Source organism: Letharia lupina (assembly GCF_014066315.1).
Source record: "Letharia lupina isolate WasteWater1 chromosome Unknown contig_8, whole genome shotgun sequence".
Lineage (NCBI taxonomy): Eukaryota > Fungi > Ascomycota > Lecanoromycetes > Lecanorales > Parmeliaceae > Letharia > Letharia lupina.
In genome coordinates this window covers 217827-238817 of record NW_023502977.1, presented here as the reverse complement: position 1 = coordinate 238817, position 20991 = coordinate 217827, and the positions used below count along the sequence as shown (strand labels likewise).

General features: G+C 50.4%; 6 protein-coding genes across 6 annotated transcripts; 3 read left to right on the top strand and 3 right to left on the bottom strand.

Annotated features, from left to right (window-relative positions):
- Positions 1 to 410: 410 nt before the first annotated feature.
- HO133_009975 (uncharacterized protein) lies at positions 411 to 3790 on the top strand (the record flags this gene model as incomplete). The annotated part of the gene is made up of 11 exons (XM_037300831.1): positions 411 to 456; positions 509 to 533; positions 587 to 646; positions 694 to 721; positions 769 to 1114; positions 1171 to 1722; positions 1774 to 2031; positions 2083 to 2170; positions 2609 to 2667; positions 2770 to 2902; positions 2980 to 3790. The coding sequence occupies 11 exons, from the start codon at positions 411 to 413 to the stop codon at positions 3788 to 3790; spliced, it is 2406 nt and encodes an 801-aa protein (XP_037153648.1).
- Positions 3791 to 5401: 1611 nt separating this feature from the next.
- On the bottom strand, positions 5402 to 6760 carry HO133_009974 (uncharacterized protein; the record flags this gene model as incomplete). The annotated part of the gene is made up of 2 exons (XM_037300830.1): positions 5402 to 6460; positions 6530 to 6760. 2 exons carry the CDS (start codon positions 6758 to 6760, stop codon positions 5402 to 5404), a joined length of 1290 nt encoding a protein of 429 aa, XP_037153647.1.
- Positions 6761 to 7135: 375 nt separating this feature from the next.
- Positions 7136 to 8513, top strand: HO133_009973 (uncharacterized protein; the record flags this gene model as incomplete). Its single annotated transcript, XM_037300829.1, has 4 exons — positions 7136 to 7339; positions 7412 to 7421; positions 7479 to 8068; positions 8148 to 8513. 4 exons carry the CDS (start codon positions 7136 to 7138, stop codon positions 8511 to 8513), a joined length of 1170 nt encoding a protein of 389 aa, XP_037153646.1.
- Positions 8514 to 9012: 499 nt separating this feature from the next.
- On the bottom strand, positions 9013 to 10627 carry HO133_009972 (uncharacterized protein; the record flags this gene model as incomplete). Its single annotated transcript, XM_037300828.1, has 4 exons — positions 9013 to 10043; positions 10106 to 10195; positions 10248 to 10418; positions 10474 to 10627. 4 exons carry the CDS (start codon positions 10625 to 10627, stop codon positions 9013 to 9015), a joined length of 1446 nt encoding a protein of 481 aa, XP_037153645.1.
- Positions 10628 to 12396: 1769 nt separating this feature from the next.
- On the top strand, positions 12397 to 14361 carry HO133_009971 (uncharacterized protein; the record flags this gene model as incomplete). Its single annotated transcript, XM_037300827.1, has 5 exons — positions 12397 to 12852; positions 13133 to 13149; positions 13204 to 13337; positions 13404 to 13555; positions 13606 to 14361. 5 exons carry the CDS (start codon positions 12397 to 12399, stop codon positions 14359 to 14361), a joined length of 1515 nt encoding a protein of 504 aa, XP_037153644.1.
- A 1293-nt stretch (positions 14362 to 15654) lies between these two features.
- On the bottom strand, positions 15655 to 17529 carry HO133_009970 (uncharacterized protein; the record flags this gene model as incomplete). The annotated part of the gene is made up of 6 exons (XM_037300826.1): positions 15655 to 15821; positions 15886 to 16158; positions 16220 to 16353; positions 16440 to 17037; positions 17098 to 17347; positions 17401 to 17529. 6 exons carry the CDS (start codon positions 17527 to 17529, stop codon positions 15655 to 15657), a joined length of 1551 nt encoding a protein of 516 aa, XP_037153643.1.
- Between the last annotated feature and the right edge of the window lie 3462 nt (positions 17530 to 20991).

Sequence of the window (20991 nt, the reverse complement as noted above, 5' to 3'; positions counted from 1 at the left end):
GGTATCCTGAAAATCCAGCTAGACAGAGGTCAATCGCTCTTCGAGGAGTGCAAAAGGACACCTTTTCAGTTCGATCGGAAGTCGTACACGCTTGGAAGAAGTGGGTCACAACAGACAGAGAGACTGCTAATACCCTGTAAGATTTTTCCGTCATTCTTGTAGTCACTGAACATATTACCGAATCATCGGTAAGGTAGATAGTGCGTGCGGAGGGGGAGCAGTGGTCCGATGGCCGCCAAGATCCGGGCTTGGCGCTCACAGACTCCGACGCATGTGTTCCGCGTTCCGCCCACCGCTTGAGGGAGGCGTCATCCAGTCTGCCCTTAGTGCTACGACGTCTACTCAAGTTTCCTATTTTTCAGAGACTGTTCGATTGACTTTTAGTTCTCTATAAATCTTTGACTGCAAAGATGGATGAGGTTGCTCCAGAATATGACGTGGTTGTGCTTGGAACAGGTCAAGGGCGCCCCACTTTAGCAGCGGACGCAGGGTACTGACAGAATACCAGGTTTGACAGAATGCGTGCTTTCAGGGTACGCCAGAGGCCTTGTATGTAGTTCATAGCTGCTGCTGACTATCATCACAGTGTTATGAGCGTGAAGGGAAAGAAAGTGCTACACATTGATAGGAATGACCACTATGGCGGGTGCGTTAGTTTCTGTTGCTTCGGAGGCGACTGCTGACGAAAACTAGAGAATCTGCCTCCTTGAATATCGAAGCTGTACGTACGACAGCGGACTGCATTTACCCCTTTCTGAGACACAACAGCTTTTCAAAAGATACGGCAATTACAACCAAGGCGAGGAGCCATGGAAGAAATATGGCCGAGTAAACGACTGGAACGTGGATTTGGTACCGAAACTCCTCATGTCGAATGGTGAATTGACGAACATCTTGGTGTCGACGGACGTCACGAGATACCTCGAATTCAAGCAGATTGCGGGGAGCTATGTTCAACAAGGGAGTGGGACAAGGGCAACGGTGGCGAAGGTTCCATCAGATGCAGGCGAAGCCCTGCGGTCACCCTTGATGGGCCTCTTCGAGAAGAGGAGGGCAAAAAGATTTCTCGAGTGGGTTGGAGCCTTCAAGGAGGACGATCCGTCGACGTACGGAGGTAGGGAGGAATGCTGTCGCTTAATGAGTAGGGCATACCGTTGACTGGATCTGCAGGCCTCGACCTGAATCGGTGTACGATGAAGGAGGTCTACGACAAATTTGGCCTCGAAGCAACCACGCGCGACTTTATCGGCCACTCAATGGCTCTGTACCAGACAGATGAATACATCAACCAGAAAGGCGCTGCCAAAGAGACGGTTGTTAGAATACGGCTTTATGCCAACTCGATGGCCCGGTATGGGAAGTCTCCTTACATTTACCCTCTCTACGGTCTCGGCGAGCTGCCGCAAGGCTTCGCACGTCTGTCAGCCATCTACGGTGGAACTTACATGCTTAATACGAACATCGATGAGGTCGAATACGAGGGTGGGAAAGTGTCAGGCATCAAAGCGACGATGCGCGAAAGAAGCGAGGATAGCGAAGGCATGAAGTTCTCGACAAAAACCACGAAAATCATCGCAGATCCATCGTACTTCCCCGGCAAGGTCCAGGTCATAGCACATCTGCTGAAGGCTATCTGCATCCTCACGCATCCGGTAGCAAACACAGAGAACAGTGACTCTGCACAGCTTATCATTCCACAGTCACAGGTCGGCCGAAGGAACGGTAGGCTTACTTCCTAATCTTACACACCTTGCACTTCTCTGACGGTTACAGATATATACATCGCCATTGTGTCTTCAGCGCACAATGTCTGTCCTAAAGGCTACTACATCGCTATCGTCTCCACCATCGCAGAGGGTTCAAGCAACCACCACCTTGAGTTGCAACCTGGGTTTGACAGGTTAGGAAAGATTGAGGAGAAGTTCATGGGCGCACCGATACCGCTCTACGAGCCTTTGGAGAGCGGAAGGAACGATAACATATTCATTTCGAAGAGCTACGACGCCACTAGCCATTTCGAGACGACTACAGGTATATGAATCCCGTTTCCACGTGGGTACGCGCATACTGACTGTCTGGCAGACGACGTGAGAGATATTTACAGGCGGGCAGAGCAAGAGGAACTGGTCGTAGAAGGCTTGCGGGAAGGCGACAATCTTGTTGGACAGGAGTAGGGAACGATAGGTTTCGCAGAATGTAATGTCTGCATCCGCCCTGTTCCGGAAACACAGATGCACTTGCAGATCGGCATTGGGGCGTTGGTCTTGGTTTCCATCTTGAAACCTCCTCTACTAGCATGCCAGACTGATTGGCAGATTGGGACTTTCCCACTCGGCTCATTGGTTGAGGCCAATCCACCTGCATTCACCTACTTTTGCTCCTACTTTTCAATCTTCGACCATCAACCGCGTGTCCTAACCTCATCGGATTAGGGCTTTTATTCTATTTCTCACGAGTTTACGCTGACCGGCCATTGTCTTTGGCCTCAATCCAGTTATCAGCCCGTGATTCCATTATACAAATCTCATTGTCACCTCACATCGCTCATTGTCGATCCGGTTCACCCATTTCCCTTACAAGAGGTCCACCTCACTTCCGTATTTTACAGTCTGATCCATGAGCTCAAAGGCTCAGGCCAGTCTTCGGAATCCTCGGCCAGCGTTTCATGTTTTTCCAAGCTCGTTGAAGGATTCAGGAATCAAAACATCTTGTGTCAGTGATCTCAGTCCACCAAATATTCCCTATACTGACGGCTGAAGCTAAATTGAGTCCCTCACCGCAGCTTCTCAGTCTCATCACTTGACCCAGCGTCCTTATTGGTCGCAGCCTTTCCTCCATTCCTTCTAGAACTCCACCTCGAATTCAACGCGCCAGAGCTCCGCGGCGCCAGCAAAGATGGCAGGTACTTCAAACGATGATCTTTCACTGTACTGTCACCCTGCGCTTTCCATTCCTATATCGGCTAACAAATCTGAAAAGCTATCTGAGTGGCGATGTGATCAAGGTCTATGTTGGGCCAAAAAGAAAACGCTACAGCGTCCACAAAGCCCTTCTGACCCAGTATGAATGGTTCCGCAACAAAATCAACTATTTTACCGTCACGTTTCCCCTCCATGATCTTCTCGCCGAGGACCCCAAAGTTTTCGAGCTTCTGATCGGCTGGCTCTACCGCAATAATCTGAATGCGATCTCTACCACCGACGAGGAGGTCGCTGAGAAAGAGGTGGCACTTAGCGTCGACCTGTACCTCCGAGCATGCGAATGGGACATGCCCGAACTGCAAAACGCGCTCATGGACCGGATGAGAATTCGAACAACTTGTGAATATGGATTTTTCCCACGAAAGCTCATCAAGACAATCTACGAGAGCACAGAATCCCTGTCACCTCTGCGTTCTTACATCGTCGACAGCTTCATCTACAAGGGCATTCAATGGGATGAAGATGCCGAGATTGAAGACCCGATCGATGAACATTTCTTCCTGACCCGCAAAAGTGCGCTCAAAACCCAACTGGACGCCGGGAATCAGGAATTCGTGCTCGATTGCTACGAAGCATTGTTCCAGCTCTGCGCGAAGTCTAAGATTCGAGATCCGGATCGCGGGACCGGCTGCGTCTATCACGCGCACAAGAGGGGGGGGAGAAGTGCCGGAGATGAGCGAGCAAAGGGACGCTTGGGGCGCAACGGCAATCACTTCAACGGAGGGTCTCAAGCGACGGTGCCAATTGCGCATGCACACCGGGAGTTCAGGCATTCAAGGAAGGCACTTCCCTCTGGAAGGGTGGTCTGAGATCGGGGCAAAGGTCACGCTTTGGCGTCTTGAGAGGAGGATGCCTATCAGCTCAGACAGCTGATGAGATCTTGTCTTCTCATGGTTGGTTCCAAGAGGGATGATAGTCTATATGCCTAATCAGTCCGCGAAAAAACTGTCCTCATCCACGAATTCCTAGTATTGTTGAACCCGTGATACTCTGCCAGTCTCGTCCGCAACGGGTCCGATGGAGTATAGACGGTAAGGCAGATTGCACACCCCGGCACATTTTGCAAGCTTGACACAGAGCTCGTCTACACGAATGAACATCCTATGAGTGAATCTCGTCCAGACGGAACCTTATCCATATTACAGCACTACCCTCTTCTGCCATACATGTCAAATCGAGACAACACGTCCTAAGTTCTGCATCCTTCCTTTTGCCATAGAGCTCGAACGATATGAACCTTCGCGCGCCAACACCCCTACTTGGAATCCATCCACGCTCACATGGTTAACTTCCCCTTCCTCCCTTGTAACCAACTCAAACGCAGACAGCTTCCCCGACTTTTGCTTCGGCACGAACCTATGTATGAATGTATGAATGAATGAATGGACATTTCCTAACCAACAACCCTCCTCATGCGTCAGTCAGATGGCAGCTTACCCATCCCTTCCTCCCTGTGATGCCGAATGCAGCCATTACTCCTCATGAACCACTCGAATGGCTTTTGGGGGGGGGGCGTCTCATCTCGCAAAGACGAGTCCTAGCGGTCCGATCCCTGCTCCGAAACCATCGATGTCGATACGCGATAGCGCGTGAGAAAGGGGGTTTCCGAATCGCACACACAGACCGCGTGATTCTCCCCGTTCCGTGACTCCGTGAAGTGGAAAGGAAGGCTTGTGGTTTTTTTTCGGTCCGGATGTTAAGATCATCCCCCTCGTTCGATTTCGATCATTTCGCTGCGGTAGGACCGGTCGTGGTGGCAGACTACGTCTTCTCCGGTTCCGGGTGTTTGATTTCATGGTGATCTGTACGTAGGTATGTGGCCTCGGGATAGAAGGGGAGGGTAGAGGGTGGTTATAGAGCGGACGTGTTGGAAACCCTCTTGGATGGACGCGCTTGCTCGTCACCCGTCCACGATGGAAAAGCCTTTGCGCGGTGACGGGTTCTCCTTTCATCATTCGTTCGTCTGTTCGTTATTTCTTGGATACGGGAAAGCTGTTGGAATCGGGGTCTTGCCCACTTTTACTGAAGGGCCGGTCCTGGGCATCAGTGGTGGAGAATGATTGACTGTGTGGGAGGGAGTATGTGGTCGTAAGGGCGGTGCTCGGGCTATGTGGTAGAAGGCGTCTTGTCTATTGTGTAGTCAATCAAGGCACCAGTGTACGTACGATTGATTCTCGGAGTTCATATATCTCGGTTCTCGTGGTTGTTCCCCGTGATGGGTATGAAATCCGAAGTGAGTCTTGGATATCGAGAAAAATGCTTGATTGAGTTGATTGAGAAGAGAGACCTCTGCTTGTAAAGACGAATGACTATGGTACAATGCCGCTGTAAACGCCCGCTTTGTGGGGTATCTCGACGCTATGCTTTCGGAAAATGGAAGGGCTGTTGCCCGTGCTGATGGAGAAACATACTGCCAACTATCACTCCTTCTCTGCCTTCTTCTCCGTATCGTCGTGAATAGCGGTGACCACTGAAGCGGTATCATCCCCGTCATCTTCAGGCGTATCTCCGCTATCCTCTCCTTCCTTCACCATCCCCGCAATGTTCTCCTCCTTCATTGCATCCCCGACAGCCGTTCCGCTCCCCGCAGATCCTGGCACACCATCCTTCTTCTCCGCCGCATTAGAAATCTGAGCCAGTGGCCCAGCCTTCTCTTTGACAGGCGACTCCGACTCATCTTCCTCGCCTTCGGCAATAGTACCGACAGCCGAACCAACAGAAGGTGTGTTCTTATGACGTCTCGTAGTCGCGCCCGCGATCTGAAGAGCGGTAGCATCCTCCTCACCCTCCTCATCGCCTGTCTTCTTCATCCCAGCCTTCTCTTGACGATCGTGCTCTATCTCCTCTTTGGATGGCAACCCCTCGGCCTCAGGCGGGATGGTGTAATTGTCCTCTTGGATGAGCCCGTAAACATCGCAGACGGTCTTGAATAGCGTGTAGATCCCTCCACTTGCCTCAACGGGCCAGAACACGCCCTCACGATGCTGGAACCATGCATGGGCAAAGATGCGGTAGACGCGCCTCATGATGTTCGTGATGTTGCGTACAGCGGTCTGATGGCCAGGACTGTCTGGCGGACCAAGCGTCATACGACTTGGAAAAAGCTTGACGGAGGTGAGTATGTCACCTGCCCAGTCGAGAGTGTGGATGCAGTAGTCGACCGCGCAGCAGGCTTTGGGTGTATCATGTACAGCGCACAGGTATTGCCACTCTGATGCACGCATCTCGGGACATGAGGCTGCTGAGCAGGCTGGGTCGATCTTGGTCAGGAGTGCGACGAGGAGATCGTTGGCGTGCTGGGTAAGGAAGCGAGTGAGTTCGTAGAGCCAGAGCGAGCGGTCGATGTTGGGAGGTGGGGTGGCTATGAGCAAGGCTGTTTCGTGGGTGAGGGACACGGTTGCTGTGGGATCAGTTTTGGAGCGGGTGTGCTCGTAGTGAAGTGCTTTGAGGTGCTCCTGCAGCTGAAAGGGCGAATCGAGCTGTGTACTGATTAGACGCGTAATTCTGGACGGAGTCACGTCTAACAAGATCGCAGTAAATGGGCTTACTTGATTCAGGGGGACCAAAGGTGGACCGGATGCCATATCGGCCGCCTTTGTGCCAGGGCGGATCCTCCTCGTTGCTCCTTGATCGAGCTTTGCCGTGTCTTCAGGTTCTGGGATCGTAGGTCCGGGTTCACCGATCATTGCAGGTGATTGGGGTCCAGCGATCTGAACTTCAGGAGCAGGTGGAGGGCTGTAAGCTCGTGGTGAGCTCGAAGGTGATGGGGAGGTGACCATTCTGCCGGTGTCTCTCTCGAAGATTCTTTTTTTTATATGTTTTTGATAGTGCTTGCGCGGAGTAGTGACTGGTGAGATTGATAGTGTATGTAGACACTCCCCTGAGCAATCAGTTGCTGGCTTGCTGCACCAAGCGCATTTTGGGTTGTCTTGAAGGGAACGCTGAACTGGTGTTGCTTGGTTTGAAGTTCCGGAGGCAGGTTCCTCCGCTCCGTGATGATCGACAGGGTCGTTTGTTTGTCCAATCGGTGGGCTCTCAGGTGCGGCGCCTGCCGGCTTGGCATCAGACGCCATTCTTTGGAGTGAGCAAATGTCTTGTAGGATGATAGTGCACGGTCTGCAAGCAAGAAAAGCAATCAATTTTGTTGTGGGATGATGTTTGTAGATGAAGAAGAACCACCAAATTTGGTGGATGTGACTCATCCTAGTGCCTCGGCAGTGGCAAACCCCATAACTTCACGACTGCAGGACATCTCTCTGGCTAAGGTCCCTTTGACTATCGTTACTGGTTACCTTGGGGCAGGCAAGACTACACTGGTCAACTACATCCTTAAGGAGCAACACGGGAAGAAGATTGCAGTCATCTTGAACGGCTTGTATACACCTCGAGGCCCTTGCTCAGTGCCATTGCATTGCTAATGCTGAGTAGAGTTCGGTGATTGTAAGCTTCCCTTAATGAGTAAAGTTATCGGGTTCTCCTAATATAATCTCCGTACAGCCGCCGATGTCGAGAAAGCCCTCACAGTCACCCAAGACGGCCAAGAAACGCAAGAATGGCTCGAATTGGCCAATGGCTGCATCTGCTGCTCTATCAAAGACTCCGGTGTCAATGCAATCGAGTCCCTTATGGCTCGCAGAGGCACCTTTGACTACATCCTCCTCGAAACGTCTGGTCTCGCTGACCCTGGCAATCTTGCTCCCCTCTTTTGGGTTGATGATGGCCTGGGTAGCACGATATACCTGGATGGTATCGTCACGCTTGTTGATGCAAAGAACATAGTCCTGAGCCTGGACGAGATGCCGGTGGAAGGAAAGGGCGATGCAGAGCATGAAGGGATGCATATGACCACTGCACACCTGCAGATCTCCCACGCTGATGTGATCGTTATCAACAAATGCGATAGCGTGACGCCTGAACAGTTGGGGACGGTCGAAAAAAGGATAGCAGGGATCAACGGGCTAGCAAAGATCCATAGGACGCAGTATAGCCAGGTGCCGAAGCTCGAAAGCTTTCTGCTCGACTTGCATGCGTATGATGGGGTGGAGTCTCTAGATGCAATGAGCAAGGGACACAGCCATCTGGATCCTGTAAATCGCCCCCCTCTCTTCTAAGACTTCTGAACTTGAGGCATCCCGATCTCTGTACTAAAAAGCCCCGTGCACGCAGACAATCTCAACAATAGCCCTCCCCCTTCCCCCTCTCACGCCCCGCCAGCTCTCATCGCTCGAATCCTGGCTCCGCTCCGTCCTCTGGGAATCCATCCTCCCGGTTGTCCCGATACCTGGCCGCGATTCCAGATCAGAATCCGCATTCGCGATCCACAGACTCAAAGGCCGCATCTTCACCACCACCGACGCCGTCAAGATGATACAGGGCGTGAGGGAGGTATTTGAGATTGTGGATCTGGACCGAGGCAGGAGTGACGGTAAGGGTATGGAGAGTAAGGAGGAGGGGAAGTTGGTACTTATTGGGAGGGGCTTGGATGAGGATGCGTTCGGGAGGAGCTTGCGAGCCCGTTTGGAAGCTGCTTGAAGGTGTGGGAGGTAGATAGATTAGCCAACTCTCATGCATGATGTTGTTGTGTCCAGTCGTGTAGCTAATTTTGGAGTCACGAGACAAGTGGCGCGATACAGAGTAGCTGTACACATATATTACATATACAGATGAGGGATGAAGGGAAACGGTTCAATAAACTCGCCCCACAACTCTAGATGTATGACACATGCAGCATAGACATTTCGCGGTGTGGTCATGTTATTAAGTATTTCGGATCAAAGCCAGGAGTCTATGTCGCTAACTCGCAGGAGCAAGGCCACTGGAGTTGGCTTCTATGTACAAGAAAAACCATCTCATCTACAGAGACATCCGTCTCAAGCATAAGCATCCTCCGCTTCGAACTGAATCGAGTACCTATCTATGTCGTATCGTCTCATTTCAAGCCGAGCTAGCTCCAAACGCCTTGCAAAAAGTAATGTGTAGGTCGAAATTGTTCGTAGGGCGCATGTCTTTGGTAGGGCAGGCGTCAAGCAACTTACGCGGCTCCTGCTGTGGCGACGGGCTCCGCGATCTTGGTGACCTGGCTGCCGGCACGGATGATCTTCTGACCCTGACCGTCCTTGTCGAATTGAACGTCCTTGTTCTCTCTTTGCGCTCGCTTCCAGATCTCAACTTCGCAGCCACCACGGATGACACCGACTCTCATTGTGGAGAGGAGGTTGTGGGCAGCGTTAGAGTGCATATAGACACCTCCGTTAAACATAGCGGTGGCATCCTTGCCAATGCCGCTGTTGATCATGGCCTTGCCTCCTGGGTGAACCTTGATGAATTCTGTGACGTCGTGAACGACTCCGGCGACAGCGATGAGACCGCGACCATTCTTTGCCTGGTCTTGGAAGTCGTCCCATTCCATGACTGGCAAAGCATCGAGAGGTACACCCCAGTCCAACTTACTACGCTTCTGGTCGAGCTTCTTCTGCTGTTGTTGAACTCGGCCCTTCTCGATTTCATTTTGCTTGAATTGTTTGAGATCGTATGCCAAACCCATTTGCTTCCAAATCCAGATGCTCCATTTTGTAGGGTCATACTGGAAGGTTTCGATGGCATTGCGGTAGTCGGAAGGAAATTCGTGGTGGAAGTTGTGGTAACCTTCACCGAGAGTTACAAGAGCTGTGATGACGTGGTCGCGAGGCGAGTTACGGTCATCAAAAGGTTGGTCACCAAGCCAATGAGCTAGAGAATTGACGCAGAATGTGGCTTGCTGGACGAAGAAGATGCGCAGAATGCCTGCGTAGATGAAGCCACCGAACCAGTCACCCCAGCCTAGGCCTGCCACGATCATGGGGAAGACGAGACCCATAAAGAGGACAACCTTGAGATAGTTCTTGTGTTGCCAGACGACGACTGGGTCTTCGTTCAGATCGCTGATGTCGGTGCGGCCAATTCGCTTTGGGTTTTGCTTCATCAGCATCCAGCCGAAGTGGCTGTAGAGCAGTCCCTTCCTCACGGAATAAGGGTCTTTGTCAGTGTCGGTGTAGCGGTGATGTGCGCGGTGGTCACGGGCCCCTAAAATTTCGTCAGCGTCCTGCTGCTCGTTGAAATATGAATGCTGCATGGAGTTTACTGACACCAGCGTACCGATCCCTCCACAGCTCCTCCGCCAACAGCAGCAAGGAATATTCTCAGCGGCAGAGTGGCCGAGTACGAAGTATGGGCCCCTGAAACAGGTCAGGAATATGGCCAGTACATTGTCAATGAGTCTACACGCACATAGCCTATGGTAGCCACCAGTGATTCCCAGTCCCGTGGCGAAGTAGTAGATGACACTCCAGAGGGCGGTTTGCCAATATAGAGGTGTCCAGAAGGCGGTGATGCAGCCGATGAGCGGGATCCCAATGATCAAGTATACATTGAGCCAGTTGACATGCTTATACCAGTTGGCTGAGTTTGATTGTCAGCTTGCGGCAGCAAAGACGGTGAATATGAGAAGACTAACCTTTCGTGATGGGACTGTCTGTGATGTGAGACTTGTTCGGTCGATATGACTGTGACCGATTTGGCTCCGATTTCTTCGCCGCTGATGATGGCTGGGATGACAAGTATTCAGGCTTTACGGCTAAGTGGCCTGCGGCCGGTTGGGAAGACGGCATAGTGTGTGCAGTCCTCGAGGTATTTCAGAGGATATGTGTAGAAACGAGGTCTTTCGTAGGCTTCGAACAAATGTGAAGTGAGGGCAAAGTGTTGTTTATGAAGAGTGATGTGGGCGAAGACAAAGTTGGGAGAAGAGAGTGGTGAGTTGAGCATTAAATGTGGTGAGCTAATAGAATTTTGCGGCGAAACCCAACGGGCATGGTATGATTAATTTGCCGATAATCGCCGGAGAGTTCAGCGATGATGTGAGTGGTCAGTCCTAATGTTTACCTCAGCTGGAGGCTTAATTAAATTGTTGGTGGTGTCCGATGAGTGGGACATAATGGATCGTGGTAGGGAAAAAGGGTGTCATGATCGAATGCTCTACCCAATCATGAGCCTTTTCAACGATTTTCTTTAGATCGGTTGGGATATTGTAGGGCTGAAGCTGTTGGGAAATCTTGGGGACTGCGCTAAAGTCAGGGACAGCGCGCTTGCATTGAGATAGGGTTCATCGCTGATGTCATTTAGCCGCCCCACCAATCGCCCGCTTCCATAAGGCAATAAGAGTTGTACACGAAATTCTGGTGGAAAGGAGCAACTACTCCACAATCCGCCTATAGGAAATCCAAGAACCAATAACAAGAATTTCAACCACCGTTGGACTCCGAACATGTATGGCTGAGTTATACAGAGGTGGGGGCATCATGTAACCAGCTCCCAACAATGAGCATTGATGTCCGAGTATGTCTTATTACGTCCCTTCCTCGGTCTGCAGAACCTTGTAATACTCTTTCTTGTCTTTTAGCAAGCCGCTGTCAGCCTGCGAAGTAACACTCTGAATAAAATGTAGTCCTTGAAAGACATCACGGAGTACTCTGCCTCGGTAATTCGATCTAGGCATCAACGTCCCAACAAATAACAGGCAGCGGGCTCGGGCAATTAAATGTATCTCGGCGTTTTGGCATCCTTTCGTTTTTGCGAGTTACTTTATTGTGCTGGTTAAATTTCCACTGCTTTACATATGAGTTGTCAGAAGTTTTGGAAGTCTGTGTACGGAAGTCGACCACACAAGGAGCCGTCTGAATCAGTCACAGGACATTTGACGCAGCCTCTCTATATGCTTGGAGGTGCTGCATCCCACCGACGTCAGACTTGCTGGTAAATTCAATAAGCCTACTTTAATGCTCCCATCTTCAATCATACTAGCGTGAACGTGGTCCAACAGCAAGAAACAGGATACCACTTCCTTGTCTACCGTTAGACAGGGATCATATCAATGAAAGTCTCCGATACTACCTCCCACTTCGCTCCTCGGGTTCTTTCTTACGCACTCGAAGCACTAATCCTTATTGGGCGACTCCTGGCATTTCATTTTCTAAAAATTCTACCCAATTCTCGCTTTTCAAACACCAAAGATTGTGCGAAACACGGAGTTCTGCTTGTCATATACTCAGGGAGGACGGAGCGATCGAACGAAGCACTAGATGCTGCCCACATTACGCCAGTGGAAGGTGCACGTTCCATCTCCTTTGTTCCCGTCTGAAAGGCTCAGTCTTCCCGATTGACCGATCATTGTGCAGCACTCTGCCATTAACGCATTTCTTTGTCATTCTAAAGATAAGTATCAATAACAACGACCAAAAATAGAACTGTAGGTCAGCCTTGTCGTCTTTCCATAGTCTCGCAAGTACTTGAGATGCACGGTGTTCCCGCGTCTACTATCGAGCCAAACACCTTGCAGGATCTCAATTGAGACACACTGCGCACGAGCGAGAATTGGGTAAGAATGGTATTAGGTAAACGTGGAAGGGAGCCTGAACAATCAGACTGGGGAGCCCAAGGTAGACTACGCTCACGGCCAAAACCCAATCCTCCCAACGTCCAGCTACCATCAGAGCAACCAAAACAGCGAGGTAAACCACGACGCCTACGGCTCATTCCTCCAACACTCCAAAACCAAACGGGCCCGAGCCGAGCGGAGTCTACTGATCCAGGGTCAAGCCACAGCGAGACCTCGACTTGCTATTCCCAGGACGTTACAAATTACGACGTGGATCGAGGTGTCGAAGCCGCCGGAACTCCACAAGCCGGAGACATTGAATGTTGGGGAAAGCAAAAAGGGGCTGCTGAGTTCATCCGGTCACAGTCTGGTCTCGAAACGAGTTGGGTTGGCATCCGGCCTCTGGGTAAGGGAGGTTGTGGCATCGCTGGTCTCTGGGAGCTTCGGGGCGATGACGGCCAGGTAATTAACGTAAGGATCCGCACTCGTCGACCAGTCGCCATGATACTGATGATCACACAAGCAAATGGTAATCAAACAGGAAACACACACGAAAAGTAACTGGAAGAAACACACATCCATAAGAAAAGTACCGCAAGAGGTAAAAGTCATGAGCAAACTGAATAAGACACACTGTCATGCTATACCGCGTCTTTTCAACTACAAGCGATACCCGCACGTTTTTAAACACCGGACGTATATGGAATACTGTCCTCACAAGGACTTGTCGGTGCTTTGCAAGAGGTACGGTAGATTCAGGTTCGTCACCACTGAAATGCCCATCGTAGGATCCATTACTCAACGTGTCAATAGGCAACACTTGCCAGAACCATTTCTGTGGGATACATTCTATCATTTGGTAGAGGCGGCTACGGCGATGAGGAACGGATCAAAACGTGACAAGTGGGACTTTGAGATTGTGCACCGAGACCTAAAACCCGGTAACGGTAAGACCATCCACATTGAATCATTTGATTGCTGGTACAATTACTCAACTACTCAATGAGAATTAGTCTTTCTAGGAGAGGAGAATGAGGATAAAGGTTTCCCTTTTTACCCAGTCGCCAAGACAGGTGACTTTGGCTTAGCTGTAATGACCAGCGCCAAAGATCCTTCGAACCCGAGCAGGTATCGAGGCCCCGGAACTCAAGGCTACCTTGCGCCGGTGAGTACATCATATTCTGCAGATACACACGTGGCTTATCTCTTCCGTAGGAGCAGGTGAATGACGACACCCCCAAGGAAGAGCAGGACAAATTGTCCTCATATACCAACGTCTGGGCCATCGGCGCAACAATGCTCGAACTGCTGACCTTGTACGCACACTTGGATTATATCAACGACCCCGAATATAATGACGCTGGCAGGATTAGAGTCATTGAAACCAACAAGGAGCCAGAGTACAGTCAAGATTTAAGAGACCTGATCAAAGCTTGCATCGAACCCAAACCTTTGGAACGGATAAAGCTCGAAGACCTCCGAGCCCGCATCAAGTCATATCATGATTGCATCATCAGAGAATACAGACAATCAAGCAACGATTGGCGGGCAAGATACGAATCCGACAGTCTTCTTTACTACGCCCGGAACGAAATCAACAACATGCCTACAGGGGAATGGGAACCTTACAAAGCGATCAGCCCCTCGAAGCCTGAAGATGTGAAATTTCCCGATCATGCCTGGCCGGTCGTGTTCCCACGTTTTGACGATGGTCCCGAGGCCGGAGGAAAAAAGGGCGGTGACGGTAACGGTGATGCAGGAAAAGAAGGCGGAGGTATAAAAGGACTAAAGGGTGGCCTGCCAGATGGCGCACCGGACGGAGGAACGGACGGTAGTTCCGGCGACTCGCTTTCCCCCCCGCCATCTGATCCTCAGCCACCCACTCCTTTCCATTTCCCTGCTCCACAGGCTCCGGCCGGACAACCTGCTCCCAGAATGCTCAGGAACGGACGGATCTTTGGATACTTTTAGCGCGACGACGAGCCTTCGATATCACAGGCACGTCACACGGGTGCCGTAGGGAAGGTCAGTTCATTCGTTCATTCATGCCCCCCCTCCGTCCTTTTCCCAACCGGCTGACCGACGGGACAGATATCGTCGACAGCTTTAAGATCTTCAAATCATTCCTTTGACCTTAATCATATTTTTACAACTCGAGTGCGGGCGTTCGGTCGGTGCTTTAGATTCGTTGTTGGAAATTCATGCTGCAGCACCATAGTGTGTTGTAGCTACCCCTCACGGTGGCAATGACAATATAGCACTAGCGTGGCTTCACATGATATATAAGTGACCTACATACCACTCCATAGCTAATCAATCCTTCAACCTCTCTTCAATTTCAACATTCGGCGGTTCGTAATGTAATATTACCGGGCAGCTAGTCATAAAATCGTCGTGAACACTTAGACGCAAATTCAGCCAGACATTCCTCCTCTCATCATTAGCGCTTGAGCTTCCCACGAACGTCCTCAGTCAGACCACGGCCGCGTAGAATCGTCATCGGAGGGAAAGCCCGACCGGCGACGACAGGGTTGGAAGAGCGAGCTTCGCTTCGGATCGGCCGGTGGGTGGATCTGTAGGTTTGGGGCACCGTTGTGTGTGTTGAGGGTGGGTGTGTGTGTGCGTGTGTGTGTGCGTGTGTTCCGGGTGGGGGGAAGAGAGACTTATACTTGCGACTCCAACACAACAGCTCCCTACCCGCATCCACTTTCCCCGCGCACGACGCAGACCGCAGCCGGCGAGCCGCTCCTGGCTCCGAAAGCATCGGGCCTCGGTGCTGCGTTCTGACTTCCTCCGACCCCCTCCCTCCTTCCTTCCCTTCAAACCCTTTCTTTCCCTACCTACCTATCTAAGCTTCCCCAGCCATGCCATTTTCGCCCCGCATGGTGCCCGAGAACGAGGACGTGTGTAGAGCCGCGCAGGTTATTTTCGTCTTCCGCGATGACGCGTGGGCGATAAACTCTCGGTCGAGGATATGGTTGTTGGGAATGGGGAAATTGGGTGCTGGTGGGGGGGCGCGTTGGGGGGTTATTCGGTCTGGATTGCATATGCTGGGGTGGTCGTTGTGGAAGTTTTTCTTGATGGGACGGATGGGGGGTTTGGGGACGGGGAGGGGGGGTGTTATGAGGAGGGTTGAGGTGGACGAGGTGTTCTGCATTGGAGGTGGGGTGGATCGGATGTGCATAAGATTATGACTGCGTGACATGGGACGGGATGGGGGTTTAAGATTTGTTCTGAGAGGGTCTGATTCATTTTCGTCTCGTGCTAGTCCAACAATACCTTGCAGCCGTCGGCGCTGGAGAGGAAGACGGTCAGCGCTTGCTTTTCTTGCCCTGTCGGTACAACGGGATACCCTGGTGGCAACCTGATGTTCGGGAAGGTTTGTATGATTCGAACGATGGCGCAAGACGCTTCCATCAATGCGAAGTCCTCTGGGAGATTGTCAGACCCGCAGGCTCCTCCTCTTCACAATGATAGCTTGGAAGTGGAACTCACTGCCGAGACAAAGCCGGGGTCCGCCGTGAAAGGGTATATAGCCCCAGCCAATGTTCGCGAGTTCAGGACCTTCCCATCGCTCTGGTCGGAACTCATCGGCGTCATCACCGTACAAGTCTTTTCGTCGGTGCAGGTAGTAGGCTAGAAATCCTACACCCACTCCACGGCGTACGAGCAGTGGGGCATCGCCATCTGGACCGCCGCCGCGGGGCAGCCAGGTGGTTTTTTGGGCTATGCGGACGTTTATGGGGACGGAGGGATAGAGTCGGAGGGCTGTGGGGGTGAGCAAACTTTGGTCAGCGGGATGCCGGGAACGAGCGAGATTCTCACGTACTCTCATTCAGTACACATTTGAGATAGGACATCTTTTGGACATGAGTCCTGGTCAATTCTTGGTCGTCTCCCATGACGGATCGAATCTCGTTGCGAAGACGATCTAGAGCGGAAGTGTGGCGGACGAGGAGGAAGCTAGGACCGGATTCTCAGCATGGCGTTTAGCAACCACTTCCCGTGGCGCAGAGCAAGAAGAGTAGTCGAGAAGTACAGAGGCTTACAAGGTCCAGGACAATAGGCACGCAGTGGTATCTCTTCCAGCCAACAAGACATTCACGAGCTGATCTCGAACGAGCACTGGATCCTGCATCTCGTCGTATAGATCTTGGATAAAAGCGTAGCGATCCGAATCTGGTCCCGTCTTGTTCTTTTCTTGTAAAGCTTGCTTGACAAAGACGTTGGCAAAGTCTTGGACTCTTCTACAGGCGGCTTTATATCTCGATGGGCTGTACGCCCAATAGAAATCCTGCAGCCGCGTACGAAGCGAGCTTATCATGGACGCGTAGTCAAAGTCTTTGGCAAAATCCTGCTGGGCTTCTTCGAGGCTATCGACGGATTGACCGAAGATGAGTGCGGTAGTCGTGGCCAACGTGAAGCGGAATAAGAAAGGCTGTAAATCAACGACACCACTGGAAGAGGACAATCCGGCGATGAGACTATCGATGTGCTCACCGAACCCTTTCAGGTCTTGGTAGTGGCTTTTGAGGAATGGCCGACGCAGCAGTTCGCGAGAATGCTTCCATGCTGTCCCATCTTGAGTGAAGATACCTTCTCCGATGAAAGGCAGTAGAGCTCCGCGTCGAGAGCCCATTTCAAAGTCTATGAATTTTGGTCAGCAAAGCAGTTCGACACCGCCAAACAAAGCTTGACGTAACGTACCTTCAAATCTCGTCGACAACATTGCTTCGAGATTCTTCGGGTCAATTGTCGTATATACCATGGCGCCTAGCATTTTTATCATAAAGTTCGGTCCAAGATCGTCAATGAAGGGTTGCTGATAGGCAAAGAGACGGTTGTCGGCAATAGCAACCATTTGTGCTCGAAGCACGTCGATTCCGAGGGGCCACTTGACGGGGAATTGCACTTCCATGGCCTGGCAGCCGTGTTGGTTGCCGAACACTGTGTCTGCCTTTTTACTCAGAGTCAGATCTGAGGGCATAATGCCATACATGATGGACTTACTTCATATTCACGCCTTCGTTGGTGACGTTTGTAAAGGAAGTATGCAAGCACTAGTACGAGCAGTGGAAGATAAAGACCGAGACTTTGTACACCCGTGCCTCCCCAAGCGCTAAGAGGCCGGTCCTGCATGGTTTTGTGTCACGTTTGATAGCAAGAGACAATCTGAAATCATATATGAGCCAGGTTTCGAAGTTGAGGTCTTAAAATCTTACCTGGGCCAGCCCACTTTCTCGACATCATTCTAAGCCAACAAGCACTAGCTGCTGATTTGTTCGAGCTAAGCCGTGAGTATGTTGTTGGGGGGGTATTTAGTTCGTATTAGGTTCGATATCTAATGGTGCTTTTTATTTTCTGGCAGCGCCATTACTCGGGTTTTAAAGTTTTTGACCGGAAACAGCCGTTGGTCCGGCGGACGACGGCTGACACTACGACAAAACTAAAACCAATTTTTTTTCTTAATTTTTTTTCTCTTCCCGCGATTTAAAGAGATTTTTAAAGAGATTTTTTTAAAAAATATCTTAGAGAGATACTTTAGAGAATTCTTTAAAGGGTATTCGAGAGAAATTTAAGAGAGTATTCGAGAATATACTTTTAAAGATACTCGAGAAGAATATTTTAGAGAGCACTTAAAGGGTTACTCGAGGAGTTTTTTAAAAATTTACTCGAGAAATTATCTGAAAAAATACTCAAAGTGCGAAAAAAGAATTCGCGGGAAGTTCCGCGGAAAGTCTCGTAAAAAAAATGTTTTTTTTTTGCGAAGAACTTTATAAAATATTAAATTATAGTATTAGTCATTATCCGTCGTAAGTATTCGAAAGAGTACTCGGAAGAGTATCCGAGAGAGTACCCCGAAGAATATTCGGGAGAGTACCCCGGAGAGTAGCCTCTAAAGAGTATCTCAAAAAGTATCTCTCGAAGAGTTAAGAATATTATATTTTGAAGAGAGTTATTAGAAATCGCGAAGAAGGAAAATAGAATAAGAATTAAAAAGGAGTTTTGTCGTAGTATCAGCCATCGTCCGCCGTACTCGTATTTACTAGAATTTATAATCTACTAGAATTTATAATCTTTAAAATCTAATTCTTATAATTTATTATTTTATAATAATATAATTAAAATTAGAAAAAGATGTTAAAAGAATAGAGAATATAATTATTAGATTTTTTATTTTTTTAATAATTAAGCTTAAATTAATAAAGATATAGAGTATTATATTTAAATTTAACTATTAAAGTTTATTACGCTATTATATAAATAAATTATTTCTATCTCGATTTTAAAAAATTCTAAAAATATAAAAGTCGCTTTTTATATTCTCTTAGAATTTTTTTCGGATTTTTTATACTAATGTTGTGGAATAATAAATTATAAAGATTAAGTTTTAGAGATTGCAAATCCTAGTAGATTGCAAATCCTAGTGAATACGAGTAGTTGGTCCGAAATTCCCCCGGTGTTTTCATGCCCGGAAATTTTTCGTTGGTTGGCTTACCGTCCGAGGCGGACGCCTGTTGGATGTGGTCGTATTGTTGGGGGTATTTAGTTCGTTTTAGGTTCGATTCCTAATGGCGCTTGGTACAATGATGTTGCGGTGCTTTTTATTTTCTGGTAGGAAGGATGCTATGGAAGCCTGCCGTCCCAGCGAGCCAAGTAAGCTATACTACATATAGCTAGCCTGCATAAAGCTTTCCGGCTACCTACGCCACTAGTCTGTATCATTTCACTGTCTACTGAACCAAGAAATCTCTGCGGATTTGGCCATCAAAAAGTTGAGGTTGCACTTCAAGTTCACAGAGATGGAGCCAACATCTCGATGCCCATGTAGACCTTCGTAGTAACCGGCTGACCGAAGGCTAGGAATGCTGGAAACTGTAAACCTACTGATGAACAGAGTCCCACACATATAACAAAAAGTCTGTGATTGGGGATTGGAACCCTAACGAGATCGATTTGATCCTGTAGCTTGCCAGCATCCCATTCATAATATAGACCCTTTCACAATCACAAAAATATTGCCGAGAACACCTACACACAACACGATCCCATAAGCCATCAACCCCGCCTCAAAACCAATCCACTCCACAGAATCGGAGTGTGACCAACAAACTCACCCTGCCCCGTACTGATGCCCACCAACCCCCTCCTCACACACATCGCCGCCCCCGCCCCGGCCCCCGCCCACACCTCGAACCAACCCGCCGTGTCCGGCGGCCCGCGCGTGTTGACCACCACCGCGCACGACCCCGCCGTCGCCGACGGCGGCGGCAGCAGCCACGACTGCGGCAGCCCGGCCTCGACGCCGGCCTCCCCCACGGGCCCAAAGACCCGCGCCGTCTCGCCCGCGAACATCTCGTTCCGGAGCGTCGAGCAGGCCTCGTCGTCCGGCGGGCGCGCGCGCCGGGCGCGGAACAGCGCACCTGGGGCGCAAAGGATCGGACGCTGACGACGAGGTTCGCCTTGTCTCCTACGCGGGTAACCGGGCGGAACGCCGGGCGAGTCAACAAGGACGGCTTTCGCGCGCCGGATCGATCGATCGATCGATTGGGGGATCGTGTACCTAGGTTCTTGAGACTCCCGCCCCAGGTCTCGGGCCGCACGCATTGCTCGAGGATCTCCCACGCCGCCTGCGCGATGCGGTACCAGGACGCCTTGTCCGAGACGGCGATGCCGGGGCGCGAGCTCACGTCATGAGCCGTCGGCTGTGGATGTGGCGGTGCGTGCGCGTCAGCGCTGTCCCGCATGCGCTTGCACCCGGAGCGAGATACGGATGGGATTGATTTCGGGCGTCGAACTCACAGCTGTAGGCCCTCCAAGGCAGATTTACCGACCATCGACCCTGTGTGCGGGGGCCCCATGTTAGGTCCGATATAAAGTGCGGTATCTGGTCGTAGGCGTCGTGGCAGCTGTCGTAATTCAGATCGGATCCGTATCCATCCGGGTCGCATTGGATTATCAGGTGGGAGAGGTTGGAAGAGGGTGCTAGTTGTCCGTTAGGTAGCGACGCGTTGGCTGATAGATTTGAGGGGTTCAGTGTCGCTAGGGGCTTTGGAACTAGAGGCTGTGCGGCATTCAATGTGAGTGATGCGACCCCAGCTGTAAAGAAGAATGGAACAGAGAACATTGCGGGCGGTAAAGAGGTTAGTATCATGATATGATATAAAGGCGTGGCGGAGAAGGGTCTGCAGCGTTTTTTCATACATTGAGGTACATATGATATAGTTGTTCCTGAATGCTCGAGTACGGTCGAGTGTATCAATGAAAGCGTAGATAACCTGCGGTCTTGAAAAAAGATTTGCTCTCTTATATTGTATGCGCCGAAGATTCTTGTCGCGTCGCTAGTGTGATATTTTTTGTAACACTAGCAATAAAAATAACACTACTCTAGGTGCTGCTACCAGAGTAGAATTGCCGGCTTCTTTATACTGGGCCTTGTAGGAAGCGCTTTAGTAATCAAATGGACTGACGCGCCTGGCCTGGATATACGGTGTTTCTATCAGAAAAGAAGAAGACATAATCGTTACACTCATGCGGGATACCTATAGCCTGTGTATAAGATGTTTTCACCGCAAATAAGAAAACCGTTACACTCGTTAT